The 15,210-nt window shown below is 40.7% G+C and overlaps 1 protein-coding gene across 1 annotated transcript; it reads right to left on the minus strand.

The window, feature by feature from the left end:
* Positions 1 to 4,570: 4,570 nt before the first annotated feature.
* Positions 4,571 to 6,865, minus strand: LOC147444783 (uncharacterized). Its single transcript, XM_086528143.1, has 7 exons — positions 6,713 to 6,865; positions 6,471 to 6,640; positions 6,041 to 6,182; positions 5,564 to 5,944; positions 5,267 to 5,505; positions 4,802 to 5,030; positions 4,571 to 4,684 (listed from the first exon to the last, which is right to left on the minus strand). Exons 1-7 carry the CDS (start codon positions 6,863 to 6,865, stop codon positions 4,571 to 4,573), a joined length of 1,428 nt encoding a protein of 475 aa, XP_086384269.1.
* Between the last annotated feature and the right edge of the window lie 8,345 nt (positions 6,866 to 15,210).

Genomic DNA, 15,210 nt, shown 5'->3' on the forward strand with positions numbered 1-15,210 from the left:
TGGTAGTTCTTTTCCATCATCCACCTTAGCTTCACTTTCAACAGGCGACGCTCCCCTGGTCGTCCTCGTAAAAAAAAAAAGGCAACCCCGACGTTGCTCTAGGCTCGTCTTTACCACACTACAACTCGGCCCTCTCCACCTAGTTGTTGCGGCTTGCATCCACTCCTAGTGCTTTTTCTTCTCGCTCTTGTCCTACCTAATCTCCACTTCAACAGCAGCTATATACAACTCTTCAATTCCTTCAACTAGCACTCGGCTCCAACTCCTCCCTTTCATGCTGGCTTTGCCACAATCAACCCTCGTCATCTCGTCCTCCTGCTGCTCGACGACTCTTTTGCTGCTCCACGTTATTTTTTCTCTGTGCTCGACGGTGACCTTTATTTTCTTTATAAAGTGCTCGTAAGCTCTATTTTAACCTTATGAAAAAATTCTCTTAAAAAACATTTTTCTTCTTATTAATTTAACAGCTGTTCACACTGTTCATGAACGTCGGTTAAAATATTGCCGATCTCCACATTCAAGGCACACATTGTTGCGTGCATTTTGAGAACCCAATTTCTGTAAATTTGTACATATGGCCATGAAGACCAATGTCAAAAGTGTGTGTGGGATTTCTTTTTGTGGGGTTTTTATCTTGCTTTAGCAAGCACATGTACATGCACTGCAAGTCGCTAGTCTAGCGCCAACTGTCGGGCTACTATAAGTGCCCATGAGTGAGTATTTTGAAGGGAGAATTGTATATAGATTAAACTCATGTAAAAACTTAAAAAATATCAGCCAAACTCCAAAATTTTTCAGGTTTGAGCTCGTTCTAGCTTCTTGATGACTTTGGATGCAGTTTTTGCCCTCGACTAGCTCTCTCTACACCTAGTCTTCCTACTACAGCATCCTGTTTGTGTTGATTTTGCACATAGTTGTGTGTGGGTTTGATTTGAATGATTTCAGCACTTTGTTGCAGAGTTTGTAGAGATTTTTTGAAGTTTGAAATCATGTATTTTGGACTTGGGGTTTTGGAGTTATGGTCTGTTCTCTACAGCCTACAATGTATGGCAGCTTTGGGGCAAAACTATGTAGGCTGAATTGTGGAAACCCATACGTCTTGTGGGTGATGTATGCTTTGAAGGGGGAGTTTTAAAGTGATTTTTGATGAAGTGGAAAGCTTTTTTTCAAGAGCATTGGTAGGCGACGTCCATAATCCCGTGCCTAAACAGGTTTCTTCCTTCTTTGTGACATAGTCTCTTGGGTGGGCGACGGCCAATAAATTCCCAAGGGGACTACTCTTGTTGGATTTGTGGTGTTTCAAAGGGGTTTCCCAAAGCTTTTGGTGTTCTTGTAGTGCTCTTTCAACGCTCTTGGGTGACATTGCTATAGAGGTGTTCCAGTTTTCTTGTTTCCAAACAACGTGTAGGTGAATGCTTTGAAGAGAAGTCGTCCCTTCGTATCCAGTAGCTCCAGGCTTTGCTAAGCCATGCCGCCAAACTGATACCAATGGGCAAAAATCTCCTCAAACACATTTTAAGCTTCTTTGAAATACATGAGTACATTGGAATACTTGAGAACTTAAACATCACATAGCACATCTTTGGTTTACATATCAATCAAAGAATCTTTGATCACATATCGACCGAAGTATCCTTGCCATCGCTATGCTGGCCGCACTTAGTGCTTCTAAAGTACATTGCAGTAGACATATGTATCAACCATGAATTTTTGGAGCACAACCCCACAAGAAATATACTCTAAGGTATGGCAATCAGTAATCCGTCTGGGTGATAATAATGCCTAAAAGCTCGTGTTCTGTCAAGCTTCACATTGTAGACGTAGAGCGTCACGATATCAAAACTTCCTACGCAAGCACGGTTAATGTTGATATTTATCCAGGGAATGAGACATGCGGGTCTTCAGAAGGATTTTCATATGATAAGGAGCCTGACGCTAAACAATTAATCAAAGAAACTCTTTATCTGGTGGAGAACTGTGAGAAATATAAAGAAAACGATTGTAAGATTCAAGAGGACGACACATCCTCTCAGCACAGTGATTCACAGATGAGTGAGTCCATTGCAAAACCAGCGGCACCTAGCGATCAAAAAATTTTATCAACAAAATGTTCAAGAGGTTAGCTCCTCTTGTAAATATGATCTTAGGGAGCTTAAGTGGTGCAAAATTGAGAGAAAATGGACAAACCATACGAGAGAAGAGTGTTACTATGGCATGGAATATTCTAGGGAGAGGTATGTACAACCTATTCCAGTAGCACCTCCTCCACCTAGATACTCTATGGAAAATGTGCCAGGACCAGCAGGAGTTTCAAGGCCACAGCTTGTCTTAGGACAACAACCTACATTGCCAGGTGCTAGAATGCCTATAGACATGAGATATACTAGATGATGGAAGCATCTAACAAACAAGCACTAGTACCAACTAAGATGTATTATAACAACCAAAGCGAGTACTGCCCTTCAAAGCGAGAGAAGATAAGAGAAACACATGGAATGGTGAGGCCGGTACAACCTCCACCTCTTCAGTTTTACATCCCTAGGTAAATTTTGAACTCTGCTGCATCTTCAACTGCTCAAAATCCTCCTTCAAGTCATCAAATTGCTTTTGCAAAAGAACATAATCTTCATTTTGCTCCTCCTTTGCATAACTTTGATAGGGAATATTCACCATGGAAAACATTTTTCTTCTCAATTCTAACCACAGTTGGTCACCCTGCTGTTTGACTTCATTCTTCAAAATTTCTACATCAAGTGGTAAGAGGTACCAGCCATTCAATTCTAGGTCCTCCTCAGACGTATCCCTGATCTTTGCTTCTAGCTCTTGACAATCTTGGACTCTACTCAAGAGTACACTATTCTCTGACTGCAGTTTGGAATAGTCCTGAGCTAAGACTTCCAATTAAGTATTCAAACAAGACATCCACTACTCTTTCCAAATTTGAATATGTTCTAAAGATTTCTCCTTTCTCTCCAGTTGTGATCTGTAGAAGTCAATAGAGTTTTTAGCAGTAGCTAAATCATCTCTGAGTTCATGAATGATTCCCTCATGTTCCTCAATCAACCTGCTATCTTCTTCACTCCTCTTTGAAACATTTTGTAACCGTACCACCTGAGTTTGCAACTGAAATTTTTCCCTCTGCAATACTGAAATGTTGAGTTGTGACTGTGATGCAAAGTTTCTCACCAGATCAAGAGCTTTATAAACATCAAAAATTCCAATTTGTTCATCAAATTTACCAAATTGTACTCCCTCTTGCAAGACTGTTTTGACCTCTGCTACTGGGCTACTAAAATTCTTTCTTTTGAGTTTCAAAGAAGACTTAGGGGAAAACATTGTAGTAGCATTAGCTTTCAATGCAGGCTTGGGAGTTTCAATGAAAGAATCCAGATCGGTTTCAAACTGATCTCCCAAATTTCTCCATAGATCTTCCTCCTCCTGTTCTATTGGGGTAGATTTCCTATCCTGCTCCTGAGGATCTGCTAGCTTCTTCTTTCTGTTCTCTGCCTGAGGACTGCCTGCTTCATTGTCTTTGTTTCCCTCAAGATGACCTCCAAGTACAGAAACTTTTGGAGATAATGTACCTAAGGTTGTCATACTCATTGCATGGATTTGTAAAGCAATCAAGAATGCTCCAATCTAGGTAGACCTATCCTTCCTCTTTTTCTTCTGAAAAAGTTATGAACTAAGCCTTTGAAAAAGTAAATTTTCCCAACCAATTATTCTTCCACACTCTGTAGCATGCAAGAGTGCAAAATTCTCCTTTGAAATATATTCCAGCTTTACAAGAGCACATACCTTCTCTAAAAACCATTTCAGTTGTTGAAATCTGAAAGGATTCTGAAGTTTGCTGATGGGATAATATCCTCTCTCACCCTGAGCCGGACCAAATTCTTTGTTCATCAGGGCCTCAGAAGCTCTGCCAACTGAATTGTCTTCCTCCAAATGAAGATTAAAAACTGTAGAGATCAATTCAGGCCTCAGTCAGTAATTACCAAAAATATTCCCCTTAGTGTCCTGTACATGACTGAGCAAGGTCATAAGAGAATCATTGTTCCTCCAGTGTTTCCATGGAAGCGTGGCAAACTGAAGAAGGTTAATCCTCTGTAACCACTCCTGATGTTCCAACAAAGACAAGTCAAGCTCTTGTTTCATCTCTAAGAAGCTGTAGTTAACTGGACCAGTGTCCACTGCCAATGGAGATGCTTCCAATGGTGTTGAGAGTTCTTCATCAATTACAACATCCTCAGCCGCAATAGCCTGAGCTCCGTGCAAAGCTTTCCTTGCTGATCGCCACGTCCCTGGACCAGTGTGCTCTTTAGATTCTTGAGTAGGGATAGCAAAGGAGATATCAACAGTGAGTGGCTTCTTCAACATGGCTAGGAAGTTTAAGAAAACGCAGCAGAAGAGGTGCAGAAAATGCGCGTAGGAGAAAGATTTGGTGTGTTGCCAAGTATAAACATCCAGGTAATGTTTAAAAGTAAATTTGGAACTCACCCAACATGACATTTTGACATCCACGTCACCAATCTCTACGAAAAATATTCCATGTGCTAAACCATGATTATTTTTACTCTCTAGGAGATGATTCACACCCACAAAGGGTTTCAGCCTTTGCCTTTGGGAAAATTTTGCCCTGCTCATCTGCCAGCAAAAATGTTGAATCTCCTATTTCTTCTGCTATCTGAAAAGGCCCCAAGTACCTTAACTTGAGCTTACCAAGTCTTTTGCCAAGTCTTCTGTTGTACATAAGTATTCAATCACCTTATGCAATGGATTTGTACTTAATGTTCCTGTCCACCCAAGCTTGTCTTCTTCTCTGAATTGCTCCAGTGATATATGCTGCCTGAGTTCTGCTCTCCTCTAATTTCAGTAATTGTTCCTGCTTGCAAACTGAAGACTCATCTCTTGACAATTTATACTGAAGGGAAATCCTCAAACTTGGAACAACAAACTCCATAGGGACTATGGCTTCCATACCATACACCATCTTAAATGGTGTCATCCCTGTGCTAACTTTAAATGCTGTCCTGAATGCCCACAATGCTAAATCTAGTTTGGTATCCCAATCCTTCTTGTTTTTTGAAACAATTCTCCTCAGGATCCTCACTAGAGTTTTGTTGGTAGACTCTACCTGACCATTAGCTTGTGGATAGTAAATTGTGGACTTCTTGTGGATAATCAGGTGATATTTAGTAAGCTTCTTGATTACTTTATTGATGAAATGTCCACCCTGATTTGAACTAATACAACTGGACATCCAAACCTGGTCATTATGTTTCTGTAAAGGAACTTGGCCACACTCTCTGCCTTGTTATCCTTCATTGCATGTGCTTCTACCCACTTGGTACAGTAATTTGTTGCCACAAGAATATACTTATTACCTGTAAATTTTGATGTTGGCTTCACAAGGTCCACAAAGTCTAATCCCCACTTCCGAAAAGGTTCAAGTGGTAGAATAGGCTGTAAAGGCATTCTATCAGCATTGAGAGGTCTATCATCCCTCTGACAAGTTAAACAGGACTTCACAAACTCATGGGAATCCTTAAAAATTGATGGCCACCACAAACTTTCTTGTAATATTTTCTTTTGCAGTAATCTCTCCTGAAAAGTGACCACCTGCATCACCTGAATGGGCTTCATTTAAAATTGCATGTTGTTCAAACTGCTCAACACATCTTCTGAGTATCTGATCATTTCCCTTTTTGTACAAGACTCCCATAATTACTGTGAAGGACCTGCTTTGCCATGCAAGTTTCTTCCTCTGGGTAACCACCATCTGTCTAGGTAAAACACCGTCAAGAAGAAAGTATAACATATATGCATACCATGAATCTTTGTCTTGAATGACCTGAAGTGAAAACAGGTTTGCATCAGCTAATTCATCAATTTCCTCATTGGGAACTTCACATGCAGCCAATCTTCTTAGGTAATCTGCAATAACCTGTTATTGGCCTGGTTTATGAATGACTGAATAATCAAACTCCTGCATCAACAATACCCATCTAGCCAGTCTCCCTGACAAATGAGGTTTATTTACCAAGTAGACCAAAGCTAGATGATCTACATGAATTGTCACCTGATTAGCTAGCAAATAATTCCTGAACTTCTGAAGTCCAAAGATCATCCCGAAGTATTCCCTTTCAGTTACTGAATAGTTCCTCTCTGTAGAAGATAACACCCTGCTTGCATAATAGATTGGTTTGAACCAACCCTTCTCAACTTACTGCATCAAGACTGCACCAATAGCTGAATGAGAGGCATCCACAAACAAGTGGAATGGTTTTTTCCAGTTGAGAGGAATCAAGATAGGGGCAATTACTAACATTTTGTTCAACAATGTAAAAGCCCTTTCCTGCTCTTCTTTCCATGCAAACTCCACATTATTTTTTGTTAAGTATGTCAAGGGTAAACACACATGAGCCAGATATCTAAGAAACCTAGTGTGCCATTTAACCTGTCCAACGAACCTCAACAGTTGCTTAACAGTTTTAGGAGCATGTGCTTTCAAAATTGTTTCCACCTTCTTGGGATCAATGGCAATGCCCTCTTTACTAATGATGTGTCCCAGAAAAATACCCCTTTTCACTGCAAATGCACATTTTGCCGGGTTGAGTGACATCCTGGCCTCCCTGCATTTCTGAAAACATAATCTCAAATGATGCAAATGTTCAATTTTACTTCATGACACACTGAAATCATCCAAAAAAACCTTCATAAATGTTGTCAGGTAAGGAGTAAAAACTTCCATCACCCATTTCTGAAATGTTGGTGGTGCATTTTTAAGGCCAAAGTTCATAACTGTGGAAGCATAGACTCCCCATTCTGTTATGAATGTTGTTTTATCCATGTCTTCCAAAGCCATACCGGCCTGATTTTATCCACTAAATCCATCCAAGAAGCTGTAAATATCCTTCCCTGCAACTGCATCCAACATTGTGTCAGAGTAAGGTAATGGGAATGGAGCAGTAACCATATGGTGGCAGCATTCAGTTTCCTGTAATCCACACAAATTCTGATCTTGCCATTCTTTTTTGGCACCACCACAATGGGTGACAACCAAATTACTTTATCCACTGGATAAATGAAACCTACTTCTAGAAGTTTATCAATCCCCTCCTTCACCTGTTTTGCAATATTGGGGTTCATTCTATACCTCTATTGCTTAACTGGAACTGCATCAATTTTCAAATTGATCCTATGCTGACACATTGTTGGGTCTGCTCCCTTCATATCAGTGTAAGACCAAGCAAAAACATCTTTAAACTCCTTTAACAAGGTTTTCAATGAATCTTTGAAGCTCAGGTCCAATTCAGTGGACACTTTAACTATTCTGGGGTCTCTGTCCTCTCCCAGGTTCATGTCTTCCAAATCATCTTCCCTAACTCTTGAGCTCTTTACCATTTGCTCATCAAATATCTGCTCTGCTTGTTTAATTCCTTCTAATGCTTCCTGCTCCTCTTGTGAATTTTTGTTGGAAGCTGAAATCCCTGAAACATTTCTCATGTTTATCAATTTTGGATTAGGTGACTGGTCCTGATTCTGAATTGTGTCTGCAATTTTTTGAACATCAACCTCAAAAATAGGAATAACTGTCTGATTCCTTTGAAGAAACTCTTCTTCCTCATCTTCTTCAATTGCGCGCATCCCCCATATTAATGCCTTCTGCATACAAAGGTCTAAAACCTGGTGGAATTGTTTTCCTGGGTATCATCTGCATCCTAACCTTCTTCTTGCCCTGTTTGATCACAATGGTGTCTGCACCCCAAAGTTGCTTGACTTTAGCTGCTCTTAACCATGGTCTTCCCAGGATCATTGGGTAGGAACAAGTTGTTCCTTCGAGTCGGAGAATCACAAAGTTCACAATGAAAATTAATCCTGCAACACTTATGGTTTGATTCCTAAGAATCCCCAAAGGTTGCACTCTCCTCTGATCTGCCATTTTCACTTAAAATGGTGCAGGTTCCCAATTGGTTGATTTTAATTTCTTACACACTGATTCCGGAAGAATGTTAACTCCTGAACCTCCATCCACTAACACATCTGACAAGTACACCTTCCCAATGGAAATGTTGATCACTGGAACTTTGGTTGCATCCACTAGTGCTACATCTCCAGAATCAATATGTGCTAGATGGATATGTCCCATTTCTTGTTGTGGTAATTTCTTTCCTTTAGCTTCATCTGTCAGTTTCTTGAGGAACACCAGACTGAAGTCAGGGACCAGTTTCAAGAGCTGTCCCACTTTGATTGAAATTGGGGCATCCATAAGAGCTTCAAAAAGGTCATCAGATAACCCCTTGGTAGAAGATTGCACTAAATTATCAGGTTTCAAGGAATTTGGCAGTGATGCAGAATCTAACTGCTTACTGCTCATCTTCTCCCAGATTTTTTGAACTGGATCTGTGGGCCAAAAATCTACTGCTTTGTCAGGTTTTTATTAGATTGGATCTCTTGTAAGACTCCTCTCTTGATTTTCTCATGAGCTCTCCAATCAATAGGGTCCTCAGCATCTTTTCCTTGCTCCTTTTCCTGTAGTCGCAACTTTCCCTTGGATCGTGTGATGGCTAAAGTTTGCACTTCCTGTGGTTTCTCAAACACGTCCTCAATTTGAATACAATGAGAGCAATCACACTGAGAAAAGTGTATAGAATCAGTATTTGGTTTGGATAACTTTCCTCCTGTCTCCTTAGTGAACAGTCTATTGTCAGGTTCTAATAATTGATTGCCCTGTTTTTCATCTGAAGTGTCAATCTCTTCCAAAAACACTACATTTACCTGAGCGGGTGACTTCATTCTACCATCATTGGAAGAACTAGCACCTGCATTTGGGGAATTAAAATTCACAATTGGAATACCTCTCTCATTCCTATGCTTACACCATAGCTCACATGCAGATCTTTGCCTGTGTCCCATTGTACCACAATAGCTACATGGTTGCATTGGATTGGTGGTTTGCTAAAACCTTGGCCCATTTTGCCAACTCCCTTGTTGGAATTGCCTTTGTTTATTTGAATTCTGAAATCTACCCCAGAAGAGTTGTGGTGCAACCACATTAGCACCTGATTCCATCTTTGCTAAAATGTGTGCTGGTCTTCTTCCTCTAAAATTGGGGTTATAATAGCAAATATCATACTCATGTCCAGGTCTTTGGCATACCTGACAAAATGGTGATCTGGCAGGACTAGAAAATGATTGTGGTTGCATCTCCTTCAATTTATCCAAAATCTATTTACTGATATCATTGGGTTCCTTAGATTCAGACTTACCATGCTGGGCTTTGCCTTTGCTTTTGTGTTTCTTTGACTTTGATCCTTTCTTCTTGGACTTCTTCTTCTTCTTCTTCTTCTTCTTCTTGGCACTCCATGTGTCCTTTTCTTCATCCTTAGAATCTGTTTCCTGATCAGAATCTGAATCTATTTCTTCATCACCATTTGAATATGGATCTGAATCCTCATTTTCTGAATCAGAGTCCTGTTGGGACTTCTTCTTCTTACTCTTCTTTTGTTCACTGGTGCCATATCTTTGTTCAGCTCTCATGGATGCATCCACAATGTTTCCAAAATCTTGAGGTTGGGTAAGAGGAGCATGACCTGCAATGGCACTCTTCAATTGTTCCCTCAAACCTCTACAGAAATAGTCACCCAATTGTTCCCAAGAGGTTCTTTGATTGGTTTGCAACCTGTTCATCAAGTTCCTAAATTGTTGGGTATAGTCTTCCACCAACAAATCCTTTTGCTTTATATTTTTTATTTTCCTCAGAACATCTTCAGGGGTTTTCTCTACTCTGAACCTGGCCAAAAATATGATATTTAAGTTATCATAATCAAGGAATGCAGCAATAGCATACTACATGAACCAAGACATGGCTTTTCCCTGTAATGTTGCTGCAAAATGCTCCTTTTTGATAGCATCATTATAAAGGACATCATACCCACTAGCAAACCATCTTGTCTCAAACTGTCCCACATGACTGTCAGCATCCTAGGAGTCTTTCCCACTAAATTTAGTTGCCCCCTACTTTGGGGTTGAGTGGTGGTTGTGCCATAATGGGTACTTGTTGAATTGGTGGACCCCCCAAAGGGTTGAAGTTCAACAATGGTAAAAGTGGTGGTTTAGGAAATTGTAGTTGCCTCCTTGCCCTCAAAAGCTACTGGACTGCCTGAATGCCAACTAATTGATGGATGACTCTTTCAGGAGTTGGGTTGCTTCCCTGCACTATTGACCGAGGTGAAGATGTTTCCCCTTCCTCCTGTTGTTGGTCTCCACTTGTGTTGATGGTCTCTTCAGGTCCTGCTCCTTCACAAATTGGTGGCAAACCTGTAACTGCTCCTACTTCAGGAATTTCTTCTTCTACATGACCCCTTGATCTCTAAAGTTGAGATTCCAGCCATGATTCATATCTTCTTCTCTGGAACCTAGTGCCATAGGAGAGTTTTGGTGGTTTATCCCGTGAATCACTCATACATGTCTCCTTCTAGTTGTGATCTTGAGGAAAATTCTGAGTTGTCTACTAGTGCAGTTAACCAAACTGATTGGACCATTCACTAATCCAAAAGGCAAAAACTATGCTTTGTAAAACTGAAAAACCTTGGAAACAACATGAATCTTTAAATCACCAGGCAATTTGGGAAAATACTCTTGAAGGAAAATCAGGTTGTAATCTCCCTGTTTCTCCTCCTCTAACTTCCATTTAGAGAATGCTTGTAGGAAATCTTCAGGTTCACAACCCCATATGCCCCAACTAGACCCCATTGCCCATTAAGGCTTTGATCAAAGTTTTCTCCACAATTAGCAGGATTACCAAGTGTTATTGAGGCATAGGGGAGTGGGAATAACAACTAAATTAACCATTAAAGCATTACATCATCATCTCATAGAGTCAGAACAATTTCAGTACTTGAACAGGTTCAGAACAGAATCAAGGAATTGAAGGAAAATGAAGACAGAATACACAGAGAAGCATAGAATCTTCATAGCCATAGCCTTGCATTCATCACCCTTCTCTCATACAATGCGCTACCATCAGGTGCGAGGCTAACTACTAGGAAGAATGAAGAGGCACAAAGCTCTTTCTTAATTACAAACTGAAAGTAAAACTACTAAGGTTCAATAACACTTTATTGAAAGAATACGCAAGGCTAACAAGGATAGTGTTGAATACCACGAATAACTCTTCCAAGGGATTTCACATAGCTATATCTGACAGCTCTAAAGAAATAGATGGTCTTAACGAATTGTGGAAACAAGTCAGAGAGGCCAATGAAACAAGTGAGATAAGTAGATGAGTAAACCAGACGGGTGATGAAAGAGAAGTGTCTCTTCCACCAATAGAGGAAACTGAGAGTGGATCTCAAATGAATCTAGAAGTGGAGTCGTATTCGGGAGACAAAGGATTTGTACAGTCTATGGATAGTCAACCCCATTTGCTAAGAACACTACCACCCTATACGAGAGAATATGAGGCCAAGTCAGATGTTGCTACAGTTCCATCACGGAGACTATCTCCCAACAAGGTCATCAATTCAAAAGGGTTGATAGACATTTTGTCAACACCAATCAACTGTAATATAACGTTATCCGAGTTGCTCAAAATACGACCAAACATGTCGGCTATTGTGGGAAAATGCCTAGAGAAATTTGGTGTCAAAAAACCAATGACTCAAATCGAGGAAGGGATTAGAGAGCTAGAAATGCCTCAGCTAAATACTAGACCAGTGTCGTTAAACAAGGTCGGAGAGTATTATGAGGGAGAATATGGGAACACCACTCTTCTCATGGAATTCCAAGGTGTAAAAACCATGGCAATCCTTGACAGTGGAGCAGGTGTTGCCATCGCAACAAAAGAGGTCTGGAAAAAATGGAAAAAACCAGCAATGAGGGCTACTAGGATGAAACTGCATCTTTTAGACGCACACATGGAAAGGCCCATAAAAATGCTAGAAAAATCAGTTGTTACTTCTTGTGGGATTGAATATGAGCAAACATTTTCTATTGTTGACTTCGGCAAGAAGAAGAATTATGATATCATTCTACAAAGACCATTCATGAGACATTTGAAAATGGTCCAAGATTGGGACTTTATCTACTGAGACATATGGAAACCATGACAAGGATAAATCTGAAGGGCCGTAGTTACAGGGATGTGATGAGAACACCTACGGAGGAGTTTGATTTCGCTATTGTAGCAGGATCAAAACTTCCAGCATGGTTGGGTAAGCCTAAAGAATTGTGGATGTGTGGAGCTTCTCAATGCCGAAGCTTAAAGCAAGAGGAAGGCATCCTAGAAAGAGAAATTGAAGATACAAATTACATCCCAAAACCCTTTCCTAAGGAAGCATTAGAGCCACTTGAATGGGAGCACATCTTGGCTACTTTGGATGTGTGTGTTATTCAAGACGATCCAACAACAAATTTTTGTGATGAAAATGGTTATGATGCCGTTCCTTACTTTGAAGTGAGTGTGATCCAAGAAAATGAAGACAAAGAAGAAGACGAGCTCTCAGATCCATTGTAATAGCTATCTAGAGGTTATATTTCAAGTTTCATCCCATTTGGATCACAATTGACCCAAAACAAGTCAAAAGCGAAAAATTGCCAAGAAAAGCCTAAATTAGCCATAACTTACTCAAACAGAGTTCAAACTGAATTTTGTGAGTGGACAGAGCATAAGAGGGCTACTGAGAGTAAGCAGAACCAAAATAGTCCAAATCTGTGAAAAAAGACATCATACGCGTATAATGTCTTTTTCAGCATAACTGCAACAAAATTCTCACTTGATGAAACAGAAGTTGTCCAACTGACAAGATTAAACAATTGACCAAGTATCAATCAGTTTGGATCAATTCTGACCACAAAAACTTGGGAAAACAAATTGCCGAGACGGAAAAGTTAAAGTCCTTTAGGGGAATTGATGAATTTGAGATCGGGCAGGAATCTCCAGAATAACCAACCAAAACAAGGGGAACAAACAAGTGTCATATCAACCGAGGGAAGTGTAAACCAAAGTTGGGTGCAACCATTAGAGCCGATCTTTGAAGGAAGTGTTTCTGATACTTCGTCGGAGAGATCTTACGAGATTTTCACCGAACACTTGGAACACTTGAACCTGAACAACAGAGAAAATATGGCAGCAAGATCATCAAACCCTTCCGCCACAATGAAGCTATTGTTCATAAAATATCAGTACGACAATGAGCAAGGTGCCAAGGTCTACAAACATGGAATGGACCGCTATTGTGTAAAGATAGAAGATAGACCTAGCGAGTTCAAGGACTTAGTGCCTGTGAGCTATAGCGGAGATAGATATCTAGATGACGAGGGTACCATGTATTTGGTAGTCCTAAACCCTAACATTGTGGACAAGTGGGGATTGATGCGCACCAAAGCCAAAGTAGATGAAGAACTCGAGGAGAAAGCACCAATAATGAACTTCCCTGATGCGAGGTTAAGAAGAGACAATGAAACTACAAGGATCAACACTGATAACATCTATGTGGGGCTATACAAATATAATAATGGGGAGCAAGATCTCTATTATAGATGTGAAGAACCCTACACCAGAGAGTTGACAGACCAAAAAAGACTTTATGTCTTTACCTACACAAAGGGATCGGAAGTGAAAATTGCCGCTTACGACAAGTATGGGAGGCAATACTCAACAATGGGCAAGAAAGAATTAGAAGGATATACATACTTTGAAGGACCACTACATCAGTATTATGTTACTTCTAGCTCACAAAGACCAGCACCAACAAATGGAGTGCAAAACCCAATGACAACAGGAGGACAAAGAACTCAGGTTACTGACTCTTTCAGTCAACCTCAGTACTCAAAGCCCGGACCAATGGGATCATTAAATTCCAGAGAGTCAATGGATACGAATCGAGGTAGTGCAGTTCCAATCCCCACATATACCACTCCAGGTCCAAGGTTCGAAGCGGAACCCTCACATTTACCTCCTAGTAGTAGATTCAGGGCAGGAGAACCGACAAGGGTAACCCATGAAGTCCATGATGCTAGAGAAAGCTTTAGCCGGGACACAGGAGCAATGAGATTGGTAGCAGACCATAGACGTATGAGACCATCTCAAGTAGCCAAGTGTATGCCAAAGAAGTTATGTGGTTCAGGAGATCCGTATGCACATGTGTCACTCTTTAAGCAAGTCTTAAGAGCTGAGCAGATAACAGATTTCCATACACAATACGAGGGATTTGGTCTTACTCTAGAAGGTACGGAATTGACATGGTTTCAACCACTGAACAGAGGGGGATTCCATGACATTGACCATTTGCTACGAGAGTTTGCTGAGGAATTCTCAAAACGAGGGATTAAGCACAATACGGTCTCACAAATATATGCTTTTAAACAGGGAGAACACGAAAAAGTGAAGGAAGCTTCACTTCGCTTCAAACAATACATTGAGAGATGTCCAGTACGTGAACGACCACAAGATGACAGACTATCTGTTCTCTTTATTGAAGGATTGAGAAACGACACTCTCAAGAAGGACTTGCACTTGAAAGCTTGTACAAGTTTCGAGCAAGTAACGAGAGAAGCATTGTACTTAGTGGATAACTGTACGGTTTATGGAGAGGTGTCAGCGGATACAGATTTTGCATCCAGTAGCTCTTCCTCCGTAGCGAGCGAGACTACCACTAAAAAGAATGTTCAAACAACAACCATGCCAAATGTAGAGCAAATGATAGAAGATGCTCTAAAAAGGATGGCACCATACCAAAAACCATTGCCAAAACCACTGAAATGGTGTGCTATTGAACAAAAATGGACAAACCATCCAACAGAGGAGTGCTATTACAACAAAGGGTATGTAAGGGAGCGTCAGTATGCACCTCCTGCTCAATTAGCACCACCTCAGGTACATCCAGTACCTCGATACCCAACGGGAAATGTACCAGGACCTATGGGGATAGAAAGACCGCAACCGGTATTGGGACAACAACCACCTTTACCAGGAGCAAGAGCAGTGGGCATTAGATATGCACCAACCTTAGAGAATCAGGAAGAACAAGCCTTAGTGCCTGTTCAAGCCTATTATGAAGAATCTGGTGCACACATGTCTCCAACTGTGTATTACCCACCAGAAGAACCCAAACAACCAGAACCATGGGGCATGATTGGGAATGTTGGAACACCAACAGTTACAAGTGCTTCTGATGAAGAGAGATACAATTTGGACGCAAGAACATT

The sequence above is a fragment of the Adiantum capillus-veneris genome, chromosome 13 (assembly GCF_014529385.1).
Source record: "Adiantum capillus-veneris isolate H3 chromosome 13, ASM1452938v2, whole genome shotgun sequence".
Classification (NCBI taxonomy): domain Eukaryota; kingdom Viridiplantae; phylum Streptophyta; class Polypodiopsida; order Polypodiales; family Pteridaceae; genus Adiantum; species Adiantum capillus-veneris.